This window comes from Hydra viridissima, unplaced genomic scaffold, assembly GCF_058129835.1.
Source record: "Hydra viridissima isolate aposymbiotic clone 2 unplaced genomic scaffold, HvirCarnegie_v1 scaffold_7, whole genome shotgun sequence".
NCBI lineage: Eukaryota > Metazoa > Cnidaria > Hydrozoa > Anthoathecata > Hydridae > Hydra > Hydra viridissima.
In genome coordinates, this window is record NW_028324306.1 from 9,496,549 (window position 1) to 9,519,026 (window position 22,478).

At 28.1% G+C, this 22,478-nt stretch overlaps 1 protein-coding gene across 3 annotated transcripts; it reads right to left on the reverse strand.

Moving 5' to 3' along the window:
* Positions 1-230: 230 nt before the first annotated feature.
* Positions 231-21,349, reverse strand: LOC145184088 (inactive rhomboid protein 1-like). Of its 3 annotated transcripts, none has more exons than XM_090092586.1 (17): positions 21,295-21,349; positions 20,658-20,736; positions 20,362-20,454; positions 19,871-19,974; positions 18,893-19,062; positions 16,389-16,648; positions 16,226-16,299; positions 15,692-15,869; positions 14,080-14,191; positions 13,900-13,983; positions 13,356-13,517; positions 12,036-12,085; positions 3,616-3,682; positions 3,336-3,515; positions 2,187-2,287; positions 1,829-1,982; positions 231-780 (listed from the first exon to the last, which is right to left on the reverse strand). In XM_090092586.1, the coding sequence occupies exons 2-17, from the start codon at positions 20,720-20,722 to the stop codon at positions 340-342; spliced, it is 2,295 nt and encodes a 764-aa protein (XP_089948712.1). In that variant the 5' UTR covers positions 20,723-20,736; positions 21,295-21,349; the 3' UTR covers positions 231-339. The 3 variants fall into 3 exon arrangements, with proteins under 3 accessions (XP_089948712.1, XP_089948713.1, XP_089948714.1); XM_090092587.1 differs by having other exon boundaries at positions 21,074-21,346; XM_090092588.1 differs by having other exon boundaries at positions 21,002-21,346.
* Between the last annotated feature and the right edge of the window lie 1,129 nt (positions 21,350-22,478).

Consider the following 22,478-nt stretch of genomic DNA (forward strand, 5'->3'; position numbering starts at 1 on the left):
TATAACTTTATTCCGGGACAGTTTATTCGTCAAACTTTTCCGGGACATTTCTCGTCTCGTTATGCTTGTCCCGGTTCATTTTGAGAAAATGATTCCGAGAGGCAGACCCTTACTCGAAACTAGCTAAAATATATTTTAGGGTTATGATTAGGAAAATGTCACTTTGACCCAATGTACATTGTTTGATGACAAGGCAAATTTTTACTGAATAAAGCATGACAAGATAAGTATTTTGACTCGTGGACTGCAAAATGTTCAAATTACAAAAATAAATTTAAAAAAAAAATCTTTAACTTATATTTTCGAGTGAAACACATCAAAAAACAGTTTATCATCATTTTAATAATCTCTTGCTCTTAATTCTAATGATTGTCCTTGATGGTAGTTCTTGCAAAAGTTATCCGTTAATGGTACACAGTTAAAGAAAGTAATCAGGTTGGAATGAAATTCTTGAACTTTATAAAATAAAATAAAACCAACTGTTGTGATAATTACAAGTAAAACTATGGCAATTACAATTTGAACTTGTTTTCGGCGACGATCCCAACGTCCGAATGTAACGTACGGCAAAAAAATCATTGCAAGGAAAAATCCGTACACAAAACCGAAAATATGAGCAAAATTATCAATATAGGGCAGCAAGCCAATTAAAAAGAGCACCAAAACTAATCCACATAGTTTAGCTAAACCTATCCAAGGTCGCTGATATAGTTGCCAACTTTGAATATATTCCACAAATAAACATGCAATTATACCAAAGCAAGAACCAGATGGACCAACCTTGTAAAAAAATAAGTTAATTCATATAATAAATTTACAAATATTAACGACATTTTACAGATTTGCAGCCAACAACAACGAAAACTGAGTGAATGACTGGTAATAAAAACTGTCAGTAAATTATAAAAAAATTGAATATTGACTGTGAAAACTCCAATAATAAAAAATAAGAGCAACATAAAGTAATAATTAGTGTTAACATTTGATTACAAGTACAAACAATTTTTATCCTAAAAAATGAGTCACGTCTTTGTGACCGCTGCTATAAATTTAAAGCGACAATTTTTTTTTATCAAAGTAAAATCATTCGCATATTCATCATTGAAGTATTAGTACTTAAATTAGGGTAGGGTGGGGAAAAACACTTTACCTCTAACATTTTTTTATAGTCCACATTAAATATCAGCTAGACAATTTATATTTTTAAATTGTGTTCAATTGTTAATAATGATATAATCGGTTTGTAATACATCAATAAAGAGTAATACATTAATGATCAAAATTAAGCTGATGTAATGGTTAATAAATGTGCAGTGGCGAACTGGATATAAATCTAAGAAACAACTTTGTTCTTTTTATGCAAGACACTAAATTAGAAATAAAAAGGATTTAACTTTGTAAACAGAAAAGACTGAATGGAAACCAAGGAGTATATACTCAGTTTCAATACTGTTTCTTCGATTTATCCTTAAAAAATTTTCAATTCTATGTTCTTTAATGCCAAAAGATTTTGAGTAGCAATACTTATGGCAAGATAAGTTATATAGCAAAACATGACGCACAAGATTAGTTACAATACAGAATATATCTAGACTAATCATCAGTTTAATATTGCAAAATGTAATGGTTATCCACTGAAGTTAAAAAAATTTACTTTTAAGTTGAAAGTTGAAGTGGGCTTTTCAAAAAATCAAGTTACAAAAGAGAAATCAATTCCTCATACAAATAGATAAGAACTAGAAAATTTAATAAAAACCTGCACAAAATGAACTCATAAAATGGTAATAAAATAGCTTTAGTTGGAGTAAAATCTACACCAATAACTTACCTCTGGAGAGTATGGGAGAAGAACACTACTCCATAGACTACCACCAACCCCACTTAACAAAAATATAAGAGCAGTGCGCAGCCAACCAGCCATCTTTTCAATATCTCGTAGGATTGTAAAGTTAAAAATCAAAACTAGCACAAGATGCATGAGCCTAGGTTTAATAAAAGAAGCATTTTAATGTTAAAAACTTCAATTTTTAGATAAAAATCAAAGCTTAAAGCCTCCAACTTCAAAGTTAAAATCGATCAATTTTAAACTTAAAACCATATTTAAATTTTTAGTTTGGAAACTTCTGTAAATAAAAGATTTGCTTTCTACTTTGTTCAAAACTTTTTTTATATCACAAAATTGTTACCCAGCATTCAAGAAAAGTGAAAGCCATAAACGATATATTTGATCTGGTTGATCCTCATTAACAAATGGAAGAAGACCACATGTTGATGCTAGACAGTCGACCTGAAATTAAATAAGAATTTATAAATACATATTAAACATAATATGCACATAAATACCTTGTAAATATTTTACAATAATTTTAGTTATGGTATATGAAAAACAAAGTTAATATTTTATTTTTTTTAATAAACCTCTGCTGATGGAAACAATTGGTGACAGTTTCAGCAAGATGTGGGTACTGTCCACACAGCACAATCAAAGTTTGAATGGAATTTAATGGCTATTTAATGCAAGCTTGATTGCCAGATTTAAACCTAATCAAATCTATTTGGCTTGGATGGGTAAAAAATTAGTTAATGTGTGAATAAGGTTATATATAACATTGTATAGGTTGATACTATCTGTATAGATATTACACAAACCACTCTATTAAAATTAAAGCATCCCCATATACCAACACTCCTGAAACTAATTTGCAACCTTTGAACAACAACTTTGCAACCTTTGAACAACAACTTTGCTTTTCCTCTTTATTACTTTAAAATTACTTTTATCACTAAAAATGACTTGCTTCTACAAAAATGAGAACCAGAGATTGGTCTAAAGATTGATACTAGCTCAATCTTTAGACCTAGTCCTCATTTTTGGTTTCCTAACAACTGTATAAACAACAATATTTCTACTAAGTAAAATTTTTCTAGATGTATTAGAAGAAATAACTTTTTTTTACAGTTTTTGAAGGTTTTGATAAAATCACAATAATTTTATTTGACTGAAATACAACTCTCAATCTCCATAGTTTGCTTTTTTAATTGTCTTAAATATTTCAGAGTGAGTGAATTTCTGAGGCAATTATAAAAGCTCCTGGAGTCATTATTTATACTTATTATTTGCCAGTGTTATTTCATTTACTACACTAGTAATGCAAAATAGACTCTAATTATCTATTTCATTTGCATTACAATAATTGGCATAAAGACTTATCAAAGTACTAAACATGTTTATATACCATAAATAAAACTTATTTTAATGATCTAAAAGGAAGTAAATATATAAATATATATATTACTGCACATTAGTGATTATGAATATTTTTACAAGCATGTACCTGAGAGCATAATGTTTTATCTGCATGATAAACGCCATCTTTAAATTCACATAATGCTTGACTAGTAATAATGCACTCGGCTTGTGTTCCAATACAACATGGACGACCAGTTATTTCACAATGCATATGTGGATATTTTTCACGATCCAAGATAGATTTGTTCACTGATTTACGACAAACCTAAATCAAACATAATGATGATAGTAACCAGCAAACTAAGTTCTTTCCTTTATTTCCTTAGGAAAAAAAAAAGTCCACAAAAAGTACTCAAAAGACCTACAGGCCATTTTGTGATAGTTGATTTATTCCATTCATTTGGAGCTTTGGATGCAGGATTAATACAAGCTCTACAAAAGCAAAACAGAGTAAGATTTTTATTTACAAGACCAAATGAATCTTTTTATGACTGTGAAAGGTTTAAACTAGAGGTGTGAAAAAACTGAATATTAAAATAATAACTTAAAAAATAACTTTTTATGGAAAAACAGAAATTTTTCACAAAAATTTTTGGTTTTGTAAACACATAAGAAGTTCCTTACTTATAGAGATAAAAACAGGCAAAACTAATCTTTTTCATTCATCACAGTCACAAATAAAACAGTACCCTCATCACAACTATACAAATAAAGTCAAAGCCACTCCAAAGATTTTAGGAGTAAATTTCCTAGATTTGATAATTCAGGATATGATTAGAAGTGCACTCATGCCACTTTAACACTTGGAAGAGTTCACCATGCAGAAGTGGCAATATTTTAACAGTTCATAAGATTGTGCAAAATTTTGACAGTGTATAAGAATGTTTCCTAAAACATTGAAAATTGTAAAAACTTTTTCCAAACCTTTTAAATTGTTTTGTTGAGTTTTTACAAAATAAAACATCTAAGAGGGCAACAATTAGATTGGTCAACTTCAAAGTTTTCTTATAAACTACACCTCAAGAAATAAAAAAACTGCTCTTTAAACCCAAGGGCAGAAAAAAAGTTATGCGTTGTTATACATACAATGAATGCTGTAACACTGAACATATGATATAATTACAGAGTCGGAGCACAAACAAAAATCATTCATTCAATTCTCATATTAAAACAGTATAATTTAACAACTAAATTTCACTACACAACATTACATTCACAACTCATTTATGTGAACTATAAAATAAGCTTTTATAAATCTGCTACAAAAACTTATAAGAAAGCAAAAATAAATAAATATAATTGAAATAATAAATATACAACCAAAATAACACTTTGTTTGCAACAGTCTACATATTTACTTCAAGTGCATTTTTTCAAAAAAAGGAAATAGACCTAGACTACTAAAGAGGGGTCTGCCATGAAAGATTGGATTATTTGGAAAATTCAAATTTTACTAAACACAGAATGCCTACACTACTGACCAAAAGTTTAGAATCACCATATATTTTTGTATAAACTTGATGATTTCATATAATAATCTGTGATTTTTTGAAATATAAAGCCAATCACTACTTTATTGTAGTTTAAACACTTCTTACATAATTTCTGAAATTTTTAAAAAAAATTATGTTAAAGCTAGTTATATTAAAATCATTATTATACTATGTAAAAGAAATTTTATTCACATCAGTGGTAATTTTTAGTATTAATTTATTTCATTTTTTTTTTTTTTTTTTTTAAATAAACTTTAATGTTAAAAGTAATATAATGAAATTTCTTAAATATTTTCAAATTTTCAAATGATTAATTAGAAGTATGATAAAATCAAAGGATATAAGGATTGCACAAAGAATATTATACCATTACAGAAATTGCAAAGAAATTGAAAATATCCTACAAAAGAGTTCTAGGGACATCCAAGGCAGATGATTTACACATAAAACTTGTTTTTAAGCCATTTCACTACTGAAATTATTACTGTTTCCCCTTAAACACTCCTCAGACCCTAATGATAGGATGTCTGGAATTTTTTTAGCTATTAATAATTAGATGAATAAATACATTAGAATATAAACTGTGCAAGTCAAATAATTTGGTAAAAGGTTTCATGTGTAATTTCATAAAGTTGTTGAAATTTGCTAGTGGAATTTTGAATTTACCACCACAACAGGTACTTGGATACCTGTTGAGAGATCTTTAAGTAGCCATTCCAATATACATTCAGCTGACCATAACATAATGACAAACAGATAAATAATGACAAAAAGATAAAAAATGACAAACAAATAGATAACAACAAACAGATAGATAATGACAAACAGATAGAAGCTTCAAAACTGGTTTTTATTGTTCACAACTGAGCTCTTAAAAGTACTCGAAACCAATATATCAAAAGGTACAACTTAAAAAAATGCCATCCACATCTGGGAAAAAGCCCCTGCTTCAGTACTATTATCACATTATCACACAATGCATATTCAGACTCATTTTATTTAATCTTGGGATAATCTTGAATTTTGTTTTTAATTTTTATTATTTACTGAATAAAACAAGGCTCATCCTATATAGTCATAAGAGAAAAAATCAAGTTTAGCAGCATATAGAAAATCAAAATTGTTCCAAGTAAAGTATTCCTTATAAAATATTAGCTACATGCTTTATCTAAAAATAGACTAAAGTATTAAAAAAAAGCATTATTAAAGTAATCAAAATTATGCAATGGACGAGGAGATGGAAAGCAAGTGGCATTTCACTTACATAGTTCATGGTCGTTATGTACAAATTCCACTTACATCATTCATAGTCAGTATGTGCACATTTCACTTACATAGTTCATGGTAAGTATATATATATCTTCTCTATCATATCATATTGACGATTTTAAAATACTATTAGCATCTTTTAATAATATGCCTGATATTATTGGAATAACGGAATCTAACCTGCATGATAAAGATGTGTCTATAACTAATGTTAATTTAGACGGATATGTAACCGTTCACACGCCAACTAAAGCTAAAAAGTGTGGTGCTTTGATGTATATTAAGTCTAGTTTAAACTTTAAAGTTAGAACTGACTTAATCCTGGTTAAAAGTAAACAACTTGAATCTATATTTATTGAATCTATATTTAATAAATGCTAAAAAAAGCAACTCAATAGTTGGTTGTTTATATTGTCATGCAACAATGTGTCCATCTGAATTTGTTGATCATTACCTAAATTCTCTTCTTGAGAAAATTAGCTTAGACAAAAAGAAGTTTATGTTAATGGGAGATTTCAACTTTGACTTGCTCAAATACAATACATCCAATGAAGTTTCACATTTTTTAGAATCAATGGTTTCAAATTCTCTTTTTCCTTTTATTATACAGCCTACACGCATAACCACTCATTCTGAAACGGTAATTGATAATATTTTTTTAAATTTTTATTCTTCTGATATAATCTCAGGCAATCTTACAGCTTCAATATCTGATCATCTTGCTCAGTTTATAATAATGCCGCATTCCAAAACGCAAACTTCACCTGAACCTATTTTTAGGAGGTGCTTTAAAAACTTTAAAAAAGCTGAATTTATCCAAGATATTTCAAATGTTGAATGGGATGACTTTATAAAAGAAGAAAATGATGTCAATTATTCCCTTAAAAAATTAATCGAAATTTTTGATTGTATTTTGAACAAACATGCCCCTTACAAAAAATTGACAAAAGATCAAGTAACTAGTAATAATAATAAATCTTGGATAACGAAAGGCATTCTCAAGTCAATTACAATTAAAAATAAAATTCATAAAAAATATTTAAAATCAAAAGACTGTAGAAAGAAAAATTTACTTTTTGTAAAATTTAAACAATATCGTAATAGTATAAGCAATCTTATAAAGTTTAGCAAAAAGGAATATTACACAAACTTTTTCAGTCACAATATCAATAATATAAAAAACACGTGGAAAGGTATAAAAGAGTTGATAAATGTAAAGCCAAATAAAAGTTACTCCCCAACAAGCATACTGATCAACAACAAATGCGAAACTAATCCTAAAGCTATCTCTAACCATTTTAACAATTTCTTTACTACGATTGCTTCAAAATTATCCAATGGAATTCCGAAGTCTAAATTCAACTTTCAAAAGTATCTGACCAATCCTAATAGCAACTCTTTTTATGTGCAACCAATAACTGAAGAGGAGACCTTCGACTATATAAACTCCACTATCATAGAAGGTAAGAGTGTTGGACCGAACAGCCTTCCAACAAAACTTTTTAAACTGGTGTCAAAAAATCTATGCAAACTACTAAGTATCATCTTAAATAATTCATTTTGCAAAGGAATATTTCCTGATGTCTTCAAACTGGCCCAACTTATTCCAGTCCACAAAAAAAGGATCAACGGTTGACTGCACCAACTATCGTCCGATCTCTCTTCTTTCTAATTTAAGCAAAATTTTTGAAAAAGTTATGCATAATAAATTATACGACTTCCTAAACCAAAATCAATGTTTATATAAACACCAGTTTGGTTTTCGTAAAAAGCATTCTACAGCTCACGCTCTTATCCAAATTACAGAAAGTATAAGAGTTGCTCTTGATAATGGAAACTTTGCCTGTGGGGTTTTCATTGATTTACAAAAAGCTTTTGACACCGTAGACCATGGCATTCTCCTATCAAAGCTTAACTATTATGGTGTACGTGGCATCCCGTTGCAATGGTTTAAATCATACCTTTCCAATCGTCAACAGTTTGTTACTTTAAATGGCAGACCTTCTCAGACATCAAAAGCGTTTGCATTGGTATTCCTCAGGGATCCATATTAGGTCCTCTTCTCTTTATTATTTACATCAATGATCTTAATCTTTCTATCAAACATTCAAACACGTATCATTTTGCTGATGATACAAATCTTCAATTAACGACAAACTCCCTCAAAAAACTAAATAAATATATTAATGAGGATATGGCCAGTCTTGTTCAATGGCTCCGAGCAAACAAAATCTCATTGAATACTAAAAAAACAGAAATAGTAATATTTAAGACGCAGTATACTAACTTTTCTAAAAAAACTAACAAGAATCTTCCAAAATACTTGAACTTTAGAATAAGTGGCCAAAAGCTGCCTTTGTCTAATTACATAACTTATCTTGGTGTTGTGATAGATGAGAAACTTTCATTTAAACACACATATAAATAACCTTACTCTCAAATTAAACCGTGCCAACGACATGTTAGCAAAAATTCGACACTACGTTAATTTTGAAACATTACTATCTATATATCACTCAATTTTTGGTTCACATTTACAATATGCATGCCAAGTTTGGGGACAATCTAAAACCGTCCATCTGTCTAAAATCGTTTTGCTTCAAAATAGAGCATTACGAATAATTCATTTCTGTCCAAGAGACTTCCCTACTGACATTCTGTATCTTACATCCAAAGTTCTTCATTTCTATGATTTAATCCAGTTTCTAAATTGTTCATTTGTCTGGGATCAACAACACGGTCTCCTTCCTTCCATATTTCGTAACTACTTTAACAGTAGGACAACGTGTGGGCATAACCTAAGATCAGTCACTTTTAACAACTTAACCATCCCACAAAAACAGACAACTAAACATGGAATAAATTCCATTACATATCAGTGTATCCTTTCTTGGAACACCCTTCCGTACACCCTAAAAACAGATTTTATCCTTAGATCCAAGAATCTGTTCTTAAAGTCACTCCATCATTTTTATCTAAAAAGTTACGCTTAACTTTATTCTTAGACTCTATAACTTTTTTCTTTATGTTTATGTACATTTTATAATTTCTTATTTGTGTATATGCGTATATATGTATGTATATGTGAATACATTATAATAACTATTTGACCTATATTTTAATTCTTTTAAAAGTCTGTTTTATAAGTGTTACTTATAAATTTTTGTAAAGTTCTATTTTTACTATGTGACTAGTTTACTTCTTATGTTTTTCTCTTATCTTTTCTTTATATTATTTAGGTCATTGCGTTTTATTAGTGAATTACTATTTGCAATGACCTGTGTTTTTTGTAACATCCTTAACACAAAATATATATTGATTGATTGATTGATTGATTGATATATACACATTGCAGCAATACAACATATTTTGTATGATGTTGTGAAAGAAGTCTTCCAAACCGTGAAAAGCTGTTGGTAAAACAGACATTAAATACAGTGGAGAAAATAGAATTAGCCTCACCATGTGCTGATCCAATATTTTGTAAATCTGTAAACAAGTTTGTGCGGTACAACTTTTGTATCCACACACATATAATTACTGTTACAAACAACAACTTTTTAGATTATAATATAGCAAAATTAAATTGCGGTACATTTGATAAAACCATAAAATGTATAATACTTGATATTTGTGGTAACAAATAGAATTAGCCTCATCAATAATTATTTTCAGTTTACTTGTATATTTTGATCTGGTGATACGCATTTGTGAGTTAGTTTTTTATTATTATTTGTAAGTTAAACAAAGACTGTAAAATCAGTGCTCATAAAGTTTTTAACATTTGGTTTTTGATACCTTAATTTGAAATGGGACGTGGTAAGCGTTTAATGAATGAAGAATTAGCAGTAGTCAAAGCATACAAAGATACAGGCTTATCTAATCGGGAAATTGCAAAGAAAATTAAAAGATCTCCAAAAGTGGTTAACAATTACTTCAAGATTGGCATTAATTATGGAGCTTATAAGGGAAGTGGTGGCAAACGTAAAATTGATAATCGTACTAAACGAGTTATTGTACGTCGTGCTGCTGCTCAGCACATGACTGCATCTCAAATTCGTGCTGATTTACAATTACCTGTATCTGTTCAACGTGTGAGACAAATCTTAGATGAAGATCCAAACACAGTTTGGAAAAAGCGTAAACCAAAACCAAAACTTACTGCTCGTCATAAAAAAGTTAGATTACAATTTGCGAAAGAACACGTGTCTTGGCAAGAACAGTGGCATCAAGTTCTCTTTAGTGATGAAAAAAAGTTCAATCTAGATGGTCCTGATGGCTATCAATATTACTGGCACGATCTTCGAAAAGAGAAAGAAACTTGGATGAGTCGTAACTTTGGGGGTGGAGATGTTATGGTTTGGGGGGCTTTTTCCTCTGCTGGAAAACTTCCACTGGCATGGATTTCAACAAAAGTGAATTCACAGGACTACATTGACTTATTAGAAATAAGTTTACTTGAACATGGTGAGGAATTGATGGGTGAAACTTTCACTTTCCAACAAGATAATGCTACTATCCATAATTCAAAGCTTACAAAAGCTTGGTTTAGAGAAAAAAATATTCACGTAATGGAATGGCCCGCAATTGGAAATCTATGGGGAAGACTTTCTAGAAAGGTTTATGAAAATGGTAAGCAATTTGAATGCACCTTGGAGCTGAAAAATCGTATCAGAGAAGCTTGGAATGAAATATCTATAGAAACCAAAATCTTGTGACTATGTCAAACCGCATATTTGAAGTCATTAAAAATTCAGGAAGCTATACTAAATACTAAATGAGCGTAAAAACAAAATATTTTCTTTATTTTTTGTATATAACGTTAATGAGGCTAATTCAATTTTCTCCACAAATTGAATACTTTTAATTTTTTTTTCCATTTGGAATTAATTAAACATACCAATTTATAAACTTTTTAGTTGTAATAGAAGTAATAAGAAATAAAGTAGATTTCATAATTGTTTACCTGCGATTTTTGTTAAATTAGAACAAAAAATAAAGGTGAGGCTAATTCTATTTTCTCCGCTGTATTATGGAACCATTCTTTTTAAAACAAATTTTTTTAAATTTTGCACAAATTTTGTAAAATTAACCTCTGCAAAAGGTAGCAATTTGCAAAAGCTAAATTTCCTAAATTTCCCAAACAATGTCATTTGCAGATATAGATTCAGCTAAAAAAAAAAATCTCTTACAGATGAAATGAACATTTCATGAAATACCATATCAACCAATTCCATATTCAGATTTTTCAAAAACCACATTCACAAATGGTGGATTTAGGATAATACAGAACAATTCAAATAATAAACTAAACTTGCAAAAATTATATCTCCAAAAAGTTTGCAAAAATTTATAGTCTTAATGAATAAAAATGTGAAAAAAATATTGCTTCAAACTCTTCACATTAATAAAAGTTAAAAAAAAATTGTTTTTCTAAAGATATGAAAGCTCTGATATAATAGCTCTAACGATATGAAAGTCTGCAGATAAAAAAAGTTTGAGTAATATAACTTCATGTGTGTGCAAATTGTAGCTGCTCCCATTATTTAACACAATAAAGTATCTAAGCTCAGAGTTTGGTCATTTTCCTACTCAACAAGCTCCGTTTGATTTTTGAAGCCTTAGCTTTCCACAAAGAATAAAAAAAATAAAACTATGGCTCATGCAACATTTGCAATTATCTCAGCCTTAAGACTTGTGTTGCATTATACTAATAGACATTTAGATTTTTTTATGTTTTTTTATTTTTATTCCTATTTACTTGCTATTTCTTTTCTTAGTTTCATCATTATCACATTTCTTTTTGTATTCTGAATACATTTTTAAATAAACACAAAATAAAAAGAAAAAACATGGCAACTTGACATTTTTTCATTGTCAATGTCTTTTTCAAATAACTTTCAAATATATTTTAAATAAGGTTTTAATAGATTTTCAAACTTTGAATATTAATAAAATATTAAAACCTAAAAATTTAAGTAAACTCAAATAAAAACAAACATCCTCATCAGGAGTAAACTTACCCAGGGTCTTGACCGCAAACAGTGATAGGAGTATATGTAGTGAATGATGACTAAATATTAAAATATCATACAGCTTACAATTTAATAAAATATTTAGATAACTAATAGCATGCATTTACATATGGGTAATTCCATGTAAAAGTGGGACAAAAAATTAAAATTTTCCAACCCCCCCCCCCCCTTCAGATTTCCATTAAAGTTTAACCAGTGGTACATATCAATGAAACATGAAAAAATACAAAATTTGAGCTCCCAACTCCAAATGGTTCAAAAGTTATGTTTTGAAATTTAGCCTAAAATGCCATTTTGGTCTGCCATAATGGAATTTTTAGCATCACCTTTTTTTGAATAATTTAAGTTCTATTTGAAGAAAACAGTTGAAAATTTGACCATTTTTGAGGGAGTTGAATCCGAATATGTAGAGAAAATAACACAAATAAAATTGCGAAGACAAATTTTCTGTTTTTTTAAAATAGGTTACACTTTCACTAATTCCTGGAGTTGCCTCCAGGAATTAGTGAAAGGCTTGAATTTTTTTCAAATAAAAGAAGAAATGCTACACCACCTTAATATAAAAGACGGTTATGTATTTTGATTCATTATAAAGATAGGCTATTTTGAACTTTAGACTGAAATTGTCATATTTTGGGCCCATGTTCTCCATTATGGATATTTTAGTGGTACCTTCTCCTGAATAATTTAAGTTATAGTGGAAGATATTGCCTGAAAATTGGTACCTGACCATTTTTGAGGGTAGTGAATTTAAAGATAAAGAGAAAATAACTCAATTCAAAGTTGCAGAATGCTAAAAGTTTAAAAATTAATTTTGTTTTTATCAAGATATTGTTAGTTGTCTAAATATAGCTATGTGAAATCAGTATTCAATCATATATTAAGCCTAAAAATTATTTTAGTTTTAGGTTTTTGTTTGAACAGAATATTGTCATTTCTTCGATGCATATACCTATTTTTTTATGGATAGACAGACACACCCACAAATTTCATAGATTGAAGTAATTGTTATAAATATGATATAAATGTTATAAATAACAGATGTTATAAATAACAATTAAAGTAAAAATTCTAAAACTTAGCTAAATCAATCTTTTAACTTAACTTTTAAGAACTTTTAAATTTTTCTAATAATTGAATACTTAACAATCACCAAAATATGTCACAGAATACTTAACAATCACCAAAATATGTCACAGAATACTTAACAATCACCAAAATATGTCACAGAATACTTAACAATCACCAAAATATGTCACAGAATACTTTAACTAACTTAACACTTTATAAACCAAACAAAAAACCTACAGAGCACTCCCTCTTTTTCCTTTGTATACAACCTGTATTGTATGTTTGAATACAACAACCAGTTTTATTCTCTTCTTCACGTTCCTCTGCCAATTTACGATATAATTGTAAATCATGCCTCATACATGGTGCATACTTTGCCCCAAGAATTATTAGGCTTTTCTAAAAGCAAAAAAAACACAAGTTGAAATTATAAGCAAAAGACATAAGTAAAGCAAAAGGTATAAATAAAGCAAAAAGACTTTTAACTTAAAAATATTAAAAGCAACTCCCTCTTTTTAAAGTTTTTAAAAAAATGAGATTTAATTTGATGGTTATCTGAATTTTCCAAGTTAATAAAATTGTCTAAAAAATTTCATAAAAATTGCATAATTTCAAATTGCAATTTGTTAAGTAAACATGAAGGGAGGCTGAAAAGTGATGTAAGCATTCATAGCTTGAAATATGTTTACATATCAGCTTTTAAATTAGGAAAATCTAGAACAATTGTAAGAAGAAAAGTATTCTACATATCACAAATAGCAAAAACACATTAGAAACATACTAAAGTTGGTCCAATCCAAAAACTTTCAACTTCTTTTGTTTCTCGTGTTTCATAAGCAAGAACCCCATTACGACTTACTAATACCTAAATTGAAAAAAAGTAAAAGATGAAAAAAATGTATTTTAAGAGAAAAAATAACACTTCATTAAAATTCATCTTGAATAGTTAAAATAACTTTACACTTTTTTGTATTGATCTTTGACTAACACCAATTGGAGCAAATGGATACACAGAAACCATAACAATAAGTATAACTACTTGCACAAAAGACAACCAATAAGTAAAAAAAGGCCTACAACAAAATTTAGAACAAAATTAATAAAAATACTAAGCAATAGTTGCAATTATCTTTTAAAAACTAAAACATTTAAAAAAGAATAATAAAGATTATAAAAAATGGTAAAAAAGTGAAAATGAACTTTTTTAAAGTTCCAAATAAAGGAACAAAATAAAACCCATGAAAGTTACCAAAAGTTGAAATTTCTGATGAAAGCATTTTAAAAGTGCATACTTTTTAAAAACTTTCTTTTATAAGTTAGAAAACTGCACTTTGCTTGAGTGCAGTTTTCTTAGTTACAAAGAAAACCTTTAAAAACTTTCCTTTATAAGTAAAAAAATTTTCTTAGTTGTCTTGATTTTCTTTCCATACCTTTAATATCCATGAATATATTTATTTCTAGTGAAGCTAGGAACCTCAAGCTCATTTACATTGTTAAAAACATATATAACAAAAATGTGTGTTTCAAGAAAAAGGATAATGTTAAAGCAATCCTTGAATAGACACAATAAAATATCAATGAATTAGCAGAAAACTGGAATCTATTCCATAGGGTACTTACTTTACTTTCTTTAGCTGTCCTTTATTGTCAGATACATAAAGGATAGCTATAGAAAGTAAAATAAGTGCCCTGTGTGTTAAAAGTGATTCTTAGAGTATAACTTTTATCACACAGACAGAATTGGAATCTTAAATTATTTTAACATTTTCAAAGACCCATATAAAACCTGGAAGAATATAAAAAGTCTCTCCGAGTTTTTCCCTCTGAATTTTTAATTAACTTTACTTAAAGACTTATTTTTGTCTTAAAAGTAAAGAACAGATATTTTGGGATTGTGAACAATATCTGAAACTAAATATTCAAACACTTACAGAAATTTTTGTATCAAGGCTCGCTCTAAAGTACATGCAGTCCTAGTTAATGTATCACAGTTCCTGTACATTATGATAGAAATATTTAAAATGGATAGCAAACTGAAAGTGTAGCAAATTGAATGTATGTGACAAATTGAATGTGTGGCACATTTCAAAATATTTTTATTTTGACTATATGTTTTATCATTTTACATAATACACATTTATGACAAATTTTTTTGTAATGTTTCAAAAAAGGAAACTAAGGTAATAATAACAAAAAAGCAAAATATTGCTTTGGTGTATTTTAATTGACATTTTTGTATTCCTCAAACTTTAAAATAATCTGCCACCAAATTTCACACTTCATTTTTTGTCTTTTAAATTTCATACTTATTGGTTAATTTCTAAAGATTAAAAATCTAAAGAAATTAAAGATCTGACCTTTTGTACAATGTTAAGGCATTTTAAATATTTTCTTAAAAAGAATCATTTTTCTGTAATCATAAATAGCAGAATGGATTTACTACACATTTTTTGTGTTTAACATCTACATATTTTTAGTGTTTTACATTTGTGGATTTACTAAACATTTTTAGTGTTTAACATCTAATTATATGAAAAAAAAAAAAGAAAAGAAAAGAAAAAAAAAAAGAAAACCTGTGATCAGAAAATTCATCTATTTGTTCTCGTACTTTACTTGTAATTCGATTTTTCAGGGGGTTTAGATTAAGAAGATTACCAACAACACTTTTACCAAATTCACGCTTTTTCTTTTTCATTCTGTTAACAGTAATACGATTACGACGCTCATTAACCTGACCAACAATTTTCTTACCTAAAATAAGAGATTTAACTATATTTAAAAAAATAGATATGAATAAAATAAAAGGCATAATCTTATACCAGTTGATATTAGTTATGTTAAAGTTTATTATTTAAAATTAATAATTAAAAAAAACATAATTAAACTACTTAAAATTTCTTATAACTGATAACAGATATATTTATTTCTTTTACTTGTACACTCTTTGAAAACTGTTGTAAAAATCTTGAATTTAAACAAATCAAAATTCAAACTGCTTTTGAACTTTTATCAAAATTCTATTGGAGATGAAGAAAGCAACTATAACAAATAGCTAATTAATTAGAAACAACATCTTAATAAAATAGCATTTTTAACAGAAATAGCACCTGATAAATGATAAGATGATGATGCTGATTCAATACGAGGTTCAGGACCTAAAGATTTATCCCATCTATGAGAACTACAATGAAAAAAAAAAAGTAAATTTAAGTAAAGAATTAATGGCACATGGCATACTTTAAAAGATATACTTAGAAATTTGAAACATACATTTGAGGAGTTGGTAATGCAGATGCATTATCACAATAATCTGTTGTATCGGCTTCATTTTCCTCATCAATAGCAGGTTCATCAAAAAAAAAGAAACGATCATCAATAATAGAAGGTGTTGGTAATCCTGAACTGGGAGTTATAGTTTGATCATCTAGATGGGATGATGAGCTAAAAACAGATATATCATCATCAAGGAGATCTGCAGGTGCATAACTTCTTCCTCTAAAACTATCTATTGTTGAAACAGCATATTGAGGCTGAAAAAAAAAATTCATTCATTTAACTCACAAGTGAGGCTGTCAAAAAGATTTTGACAACCTTGAGTCAAATGAAATGTTTTAAACAAATAGCTAAATCAGAATTTAAAAAAAAAAGTCTTTTCTTTGCCAAATGCTTTTCCTCAAAGCATTAGGCAAGCAAAAGGAGTTTCTTGGTTGATAAGATTAAAAAATTTACTATTTTTATGAAAATCAGACCAAACCTAATTTGCTAAGAACTACTTCATTAACAAAAAAAATGTCATCTTTTGGGAACTACCAAAAAGAAATGACTAAAAACTTAAAAAATCTTTTTTAAGCTTTAAAAAGTATTAAATCTGTAGAGGCTGAAACGACTGCTTCTGATTTCATTTGTTTAATACTAAGTTAAGAAGTAGAATAAAAGATACCTAATTTACTTCTTTACTTAATAAGAAACACTGATATAAAAAGAACAGTTTTGACTTTCCTAAAAACCAATAAACAAAGAAACCAGTTTTTAAGTCTGATATCAGATTCACAACCCTGCTTTTGTTTTAAAAACTACTTCCACTGCAGCTTAGTAGCTGCAGTGGAAGTAGTTTTTAAAACAAAAAGCATGCAAATATATATATACAGTACTGTGAATAAGTTTTAGCCCACTTATCAAAACTCATGTTTCTTTAACATATTTTGAATAATAGCTTCTGAATATTTTTTGATATAAGATAATGTCTTACTTAAAACAATACTAAACACTATTTTAACAAACAAAAGCAATATTTATCAAAATTTTAAATAGATTTTTTAATTTAGATATCTAACGTGTTAATTTTTATTATATGCTAATCTGAACCCAATTTGTATTAGCTCGTTTGTTTTTAGTTTGCTCTTGCATTTTTGTTTATTTATTGCTGTGAAGACTTCATATTAGATGATAGTACAGTTTACAAAGATATTTCATAGATACTGTGTGTTTAATATCATTTTTTGTTGTTCTAAGAACAAAACTTATTCTAATTCAAGTTTTTTTTTTTTTTTTCTTTTGCATTATTATGTTTATTGTTATTAAAGCGTTAAATTGGGTAAAAGTCCACCAGTGGAACGTAAAAAAATTGTTTTTCATGAAGAAGGTTATTCTCAACAACAAATTGTCCGAAAAGCAAAATATTCAAGGACAGCCATTAGAGGAATTATATAAAAATAAAAACAAACACGGGATCTCTAGAGGATAAAACTTGAAGTGGAAGACCTCTAAAGCTTACAAAACATGACATAAAGTATTTTAAAAATGTGTCTTTGCGAAATCGGAAAAAAACCTCCAGTGAACTAGCCCAAGACATTCAGGCTGTGACTGGGACCAATGTTTTCTCATCTTGAATTTGACAAAATTTACTAAAAGCTGGGTTAAGGGGTGTGTGTTATTGTCCGAAAGCCTATATTACAGCGTGGCAATAAAAAAAAAAAAAATTAAATATACAAAACAGCATAATAATTGGACGCAAGAAATGTTAAACCGTGTACTATACACAGATTAATCAAAATTTGAATTGTTCAGTAGCAGAAGACAAAAGTATGTAAGAAAAAGGACTGGAGAGGCATATTGGCCTGATTGTCTACATCCAACAATCAAGCATGGGGGAGGTTCTGTTTTAGTTTGGAATTGTATTTCATTATCTGGAGTAGGTAATTTTATCAGAAATGATGGCAAATTTTAAGACATGATGCAATGCCATCTGGAATGAGTCTAATTGGTAATAATTTCATTCTACAGTAAGATAATGAAACCAAACATTGTTCCCGAGTGGCAAAAAAATATTTACAGGACATGTGTGTGGAGGGAGTTCTCGAAGTAATGAACTGGCCTCCTCAAAGTCCAGATTTGAACATTATTGAACATGTTTGGGATTATTTGGATAAAAAAATGCTGAATATAACCCCAAAAATGTAGAAGAATGTTTCTGATTATTAAAAAGAGAGTGGGCCAATAATCCACAAAAGTTCATTACAAATTTATATGAATCTATTCCCAGGAGATTTGCTTCTGTGATCAATGCAAAAGGCGGACATAGGAAGTATTACTTCTTTTTTCTTTTTGTATCATACTTTGTTAAATTATTTCTAGATATTTTTGTTTGTAATATATGTCTATAGAATCTGATCTTTTTATTTCATAAGTCTTTCATATTATTACAATAAAATCAAAAATAATTATAAAATTATGGTGGGCTAAAACTTATTCACAGCACTGTAAATGCTAAGTACCTTTGCGAGTAATCTCTTTGATGCAGATCTCCATAAAAGTTTTGCAGCATTCTGCCTGTGATATTTTAGATAAGTACTTTGAGACATTGCATAATGCACTATATTTGATAAATGCATACCATCAGGCTCATCTGGAGTCAAAGATGTAGAATCTGAGTCTTTTACTTTTCCTGTAAAACAGATAAAAGGATAAAAATGTTAGCAATTCAGAATTCAGATTTATCTAAATAAACTTCTGATATTTTTACTGAATATGTGTACCAAATAGAATATGGTAGTGTGGGGTAAAAAGGGTCTAATTTGCTTCTTCTAAGTTTCCATTTAACTTTGTCATCATAAAAAAAATGTAGGCAGTGACCACTATGTATTTTTTAAAACAACTTTTGTATAAAATTTTTCTTTTTTAACTCTTTTTGTATTACAAACATTTTCTTCTGATCAAAGTTACTCTGTTAAAACTGATACAATAAATTGGGAGTGAATAAGAAATAATATTTGACTAAAATTTCTTGTATTTCTGATTGTGAATATCCATGAAAATGTTTTTGTGGTTCATTAATAGTCCTTAGAATGAATTCTTCTGGTTTTCAAAGTCCACACTTTTTCAATATTGATTTCTGTTAGCAAATAGATTGCACAAACTTAGTCCTTTAAATTAGGCATTTATAATATAATATTTTCAGGAAAATGTTTTTGATGTAAGTTTGTTATACTCTATCATAGGGTAAAATGGGTTTAACTAAGTATTTTTCGCTGTCTTGTTTATAGCGTGTTGTAACTTTTCTACATATTATTTTTTCCAAATCTGTGTTAATTAAGCTTTTTAACAAAAGTTCTTTTATGAAAGTAACACAAAATTCAACTTAAGACTCACAAAGATGAAAAGAAAAGAGAAAAAGAAAAAGAAAAAAAAAACTATGAAAAGATTTAGAATTATACAAATGAATAAAAAATGAAAAGTCGAATGAAAAATTTAACCTAATCTGCTTCTCAGTCTTAAGCGCCGCTGTTCCCATTTCTCTCTTTCTTCATCATTTTCTGGAGCAACTCCAAAGAAATCTAATGTATTCTTTGCTATACTCCTAGAATTAAATTTCTTTATTTCTAAATAAAACTGTATAACTTTCACTTTGTATATAAATATTAACTATAATATAAAAAATATATACGAAAAAACATTCTTCTAAATTCTTTTTAACAAAAAAAAAAGAATAATAAATAAACAAATAGAAAAAAATAAAAATAAAAAAAAAGCAACTGATTGCAAGTGTACTGATTTCATTAAATAAGACCCCTTTCTATTGATTGTAAATCTTGATATAAAAAGTTACAAATTATTATGTAAAGTTTGTTTTATTAAAAAAACTCTAAAAGTATATGATAAAAAAAATTCAAGTTCAAATCATAAAATAGCTTCAATAAAACTAATTTATAAATTATGATTTGTATTACAAATATTGAAAACTTACTGTTTAATTGACTTTGCTCGAGTTAGCTTTGGCCGGCCTGCATGTTCATTATTATGATCAGTGTCAGATGAATTAGATATACGAATTGAAGGTCTGATATCAAAAATATATGTAATTAGACTTTCAAAAAAGAAGAAACAAGGTACATATATTTAAAGACCTTACTTTGCTCATATTTCTAGTAAAATAATAACTTTGAATTATTATTTATTGTGTAAATTAAATAACAGTTTTTACTACTTTACAAGCTTACTATTACAAAATTAACAACAACAACAACAACAAAAAAAACACACTTATCATCAAACTTAGAGGTTTGAGGTTTTGGAACTAAAGGGTAACTAGAAAGTTCAACTTCCATCTTTTTATTAGGGCCTACAAAAGAAAAAAGTTAATAAAAAACAAATAAGAATGCATCATCTCAGATTTTTGCTTATTGGAGAGAATGTGAAAACATTTACTCTTTAAAGGCACTTGTAAAATACTTATACTCAATTCCTAGGAGATACTTTAAATAATCAATAAATTAAATATTATAGTTATTAGTACAACTTATGTGGAGCTGAATGGTTTTATATTCTAATATGAAACTAATAAAAAATCAAGATAACATGTTCTTAATTGAGGTGATATAATTTACCTGATTTACTATTTCATATTTACTATTTATGACTGCAATGAGCCTAACCAATACTATATTTAAGCAATTTACTTTGAAATAATGGTACTTGTAATATTCTTCAATACCATTATTGCTTCTGCTCACTGTTTAGTCAATAGGAATTGAATGTAGTGGCTTAAATGATGGATATCTAGCACTGTTATTAATTATTTTAAATCTTAACTCTATTCAAAATTCATCTGTGCATTTAAGCCCCCTTCCTTCCTTCTAACAAAACCAAATACATTAATTTCTAATTCAGTAAAAAATACCCAAGGCTTGTCTTTAGTATTCTACAAACCATTCAGCTTTTTTTTAAGTTCTAAAACAAAATAAAATATTCAAATAGATTGACCCTCAAAAATAAATCAATTGACCCCAACAAACCCAATTAGCAGACAAAAAATGCAAAGATTGGTTTTGTTTCAATTGGGTCTGAAAAAGGTTTTGTTTTAATTGTACTTTAGCAAAATTTAATACTTAAATAACTATAAATATTTTAATATAAAGTATTATTCTATTACTATTGATTATAAGCCTGATGGTTTATGACAATTACAAACAACTACCTTATCCTCACATCTAGACCTAACTTACAAATATAACTTTACATAAGAAAAGTTAGATAAAAATATTTAAATTCAAAAACTACCTAGCTTGGCTATGCCTAAAAAACAGTTCGATTTGAAACTTTTAACTTATTTCTCAAGGTAATGATGAAACTTAACTTATTTCTCAAGGTAAAGTTGCTGTTCCTATTTTTATTTTCTTAATAGAATAAAGTTGCTGTTCCTATTTTTATTTTCTTAATAGAATAAAGTTGCAGATATTAAGGTCCGTTTTAGATTACAACTAACGTCAATTCTATATACAGATTACAGACTAGATTGGTATTAATTTCATAAATCCTTGTATATATAGTACTGGATATGGCATAGGCATGTCCGGCCTTAAAATTCTGAAAAAAATTGAATCCGAGGGCCTTTCCTTTAAAGTTACGCAAAACGCAAAAAAATGAATAAATACGGACAACTTTTGCGTAAATTAAAATTTTGCGTAATTACGCAATTTTCAAAACCGCAATCCTGTAAAAAATGCGTACTTACCATGGCGATACTTATTACAGGCCTTCCCGTCGCGAATCCGTATTTTTAACTGGGGGCGGACAATGTTACGGAAAATATAAAAAAATGGCTGAAAAAATAAGCGAGCTACATTATTTTCAGTAAATTTATTAAATTTAAAAGGAACTGTTCCAATGCACAAAATGTCTAATGTAGTGTTTATTAAATATCATAAAATTTTAATAAATAAAAAAAAATAATGAAAAACAATATTTTTCAGAATCATGAATGAATTTTATTTAAAAACGAAATCACAAAAGAAAAATAAACAACCTTTTAAATAATGCGAAAAAAAGCCATTAAAATAATCATCAACTATTAGAAATTGTTAT

Excerpts from the sequence above, each read along its gene's own strand:
- LOC145184088 (XM_090092586.1), bottom strand. The coding sequence starts at position 20,722 with ATGGAAGTTGAACTTTCTAGTTACCCTTTAGTTCCAAAACCTCAAACC. Across the intron at positions 20,455-20,657 it reads ACCTCTAAGTTTGATGATAA|ACCTTCAATTCGTATATCTA; the intron begins GTGTGTTTTTTT and ends TTTTGATATCAG. Across the intron at positions 13,984-14,079 it reads AAAGATCAATACAAAAAAGT|GTATTAGTAAGTCGTAATGG; the intron begins GTAAAGTTATTT and ends TTTTCAATTTAG.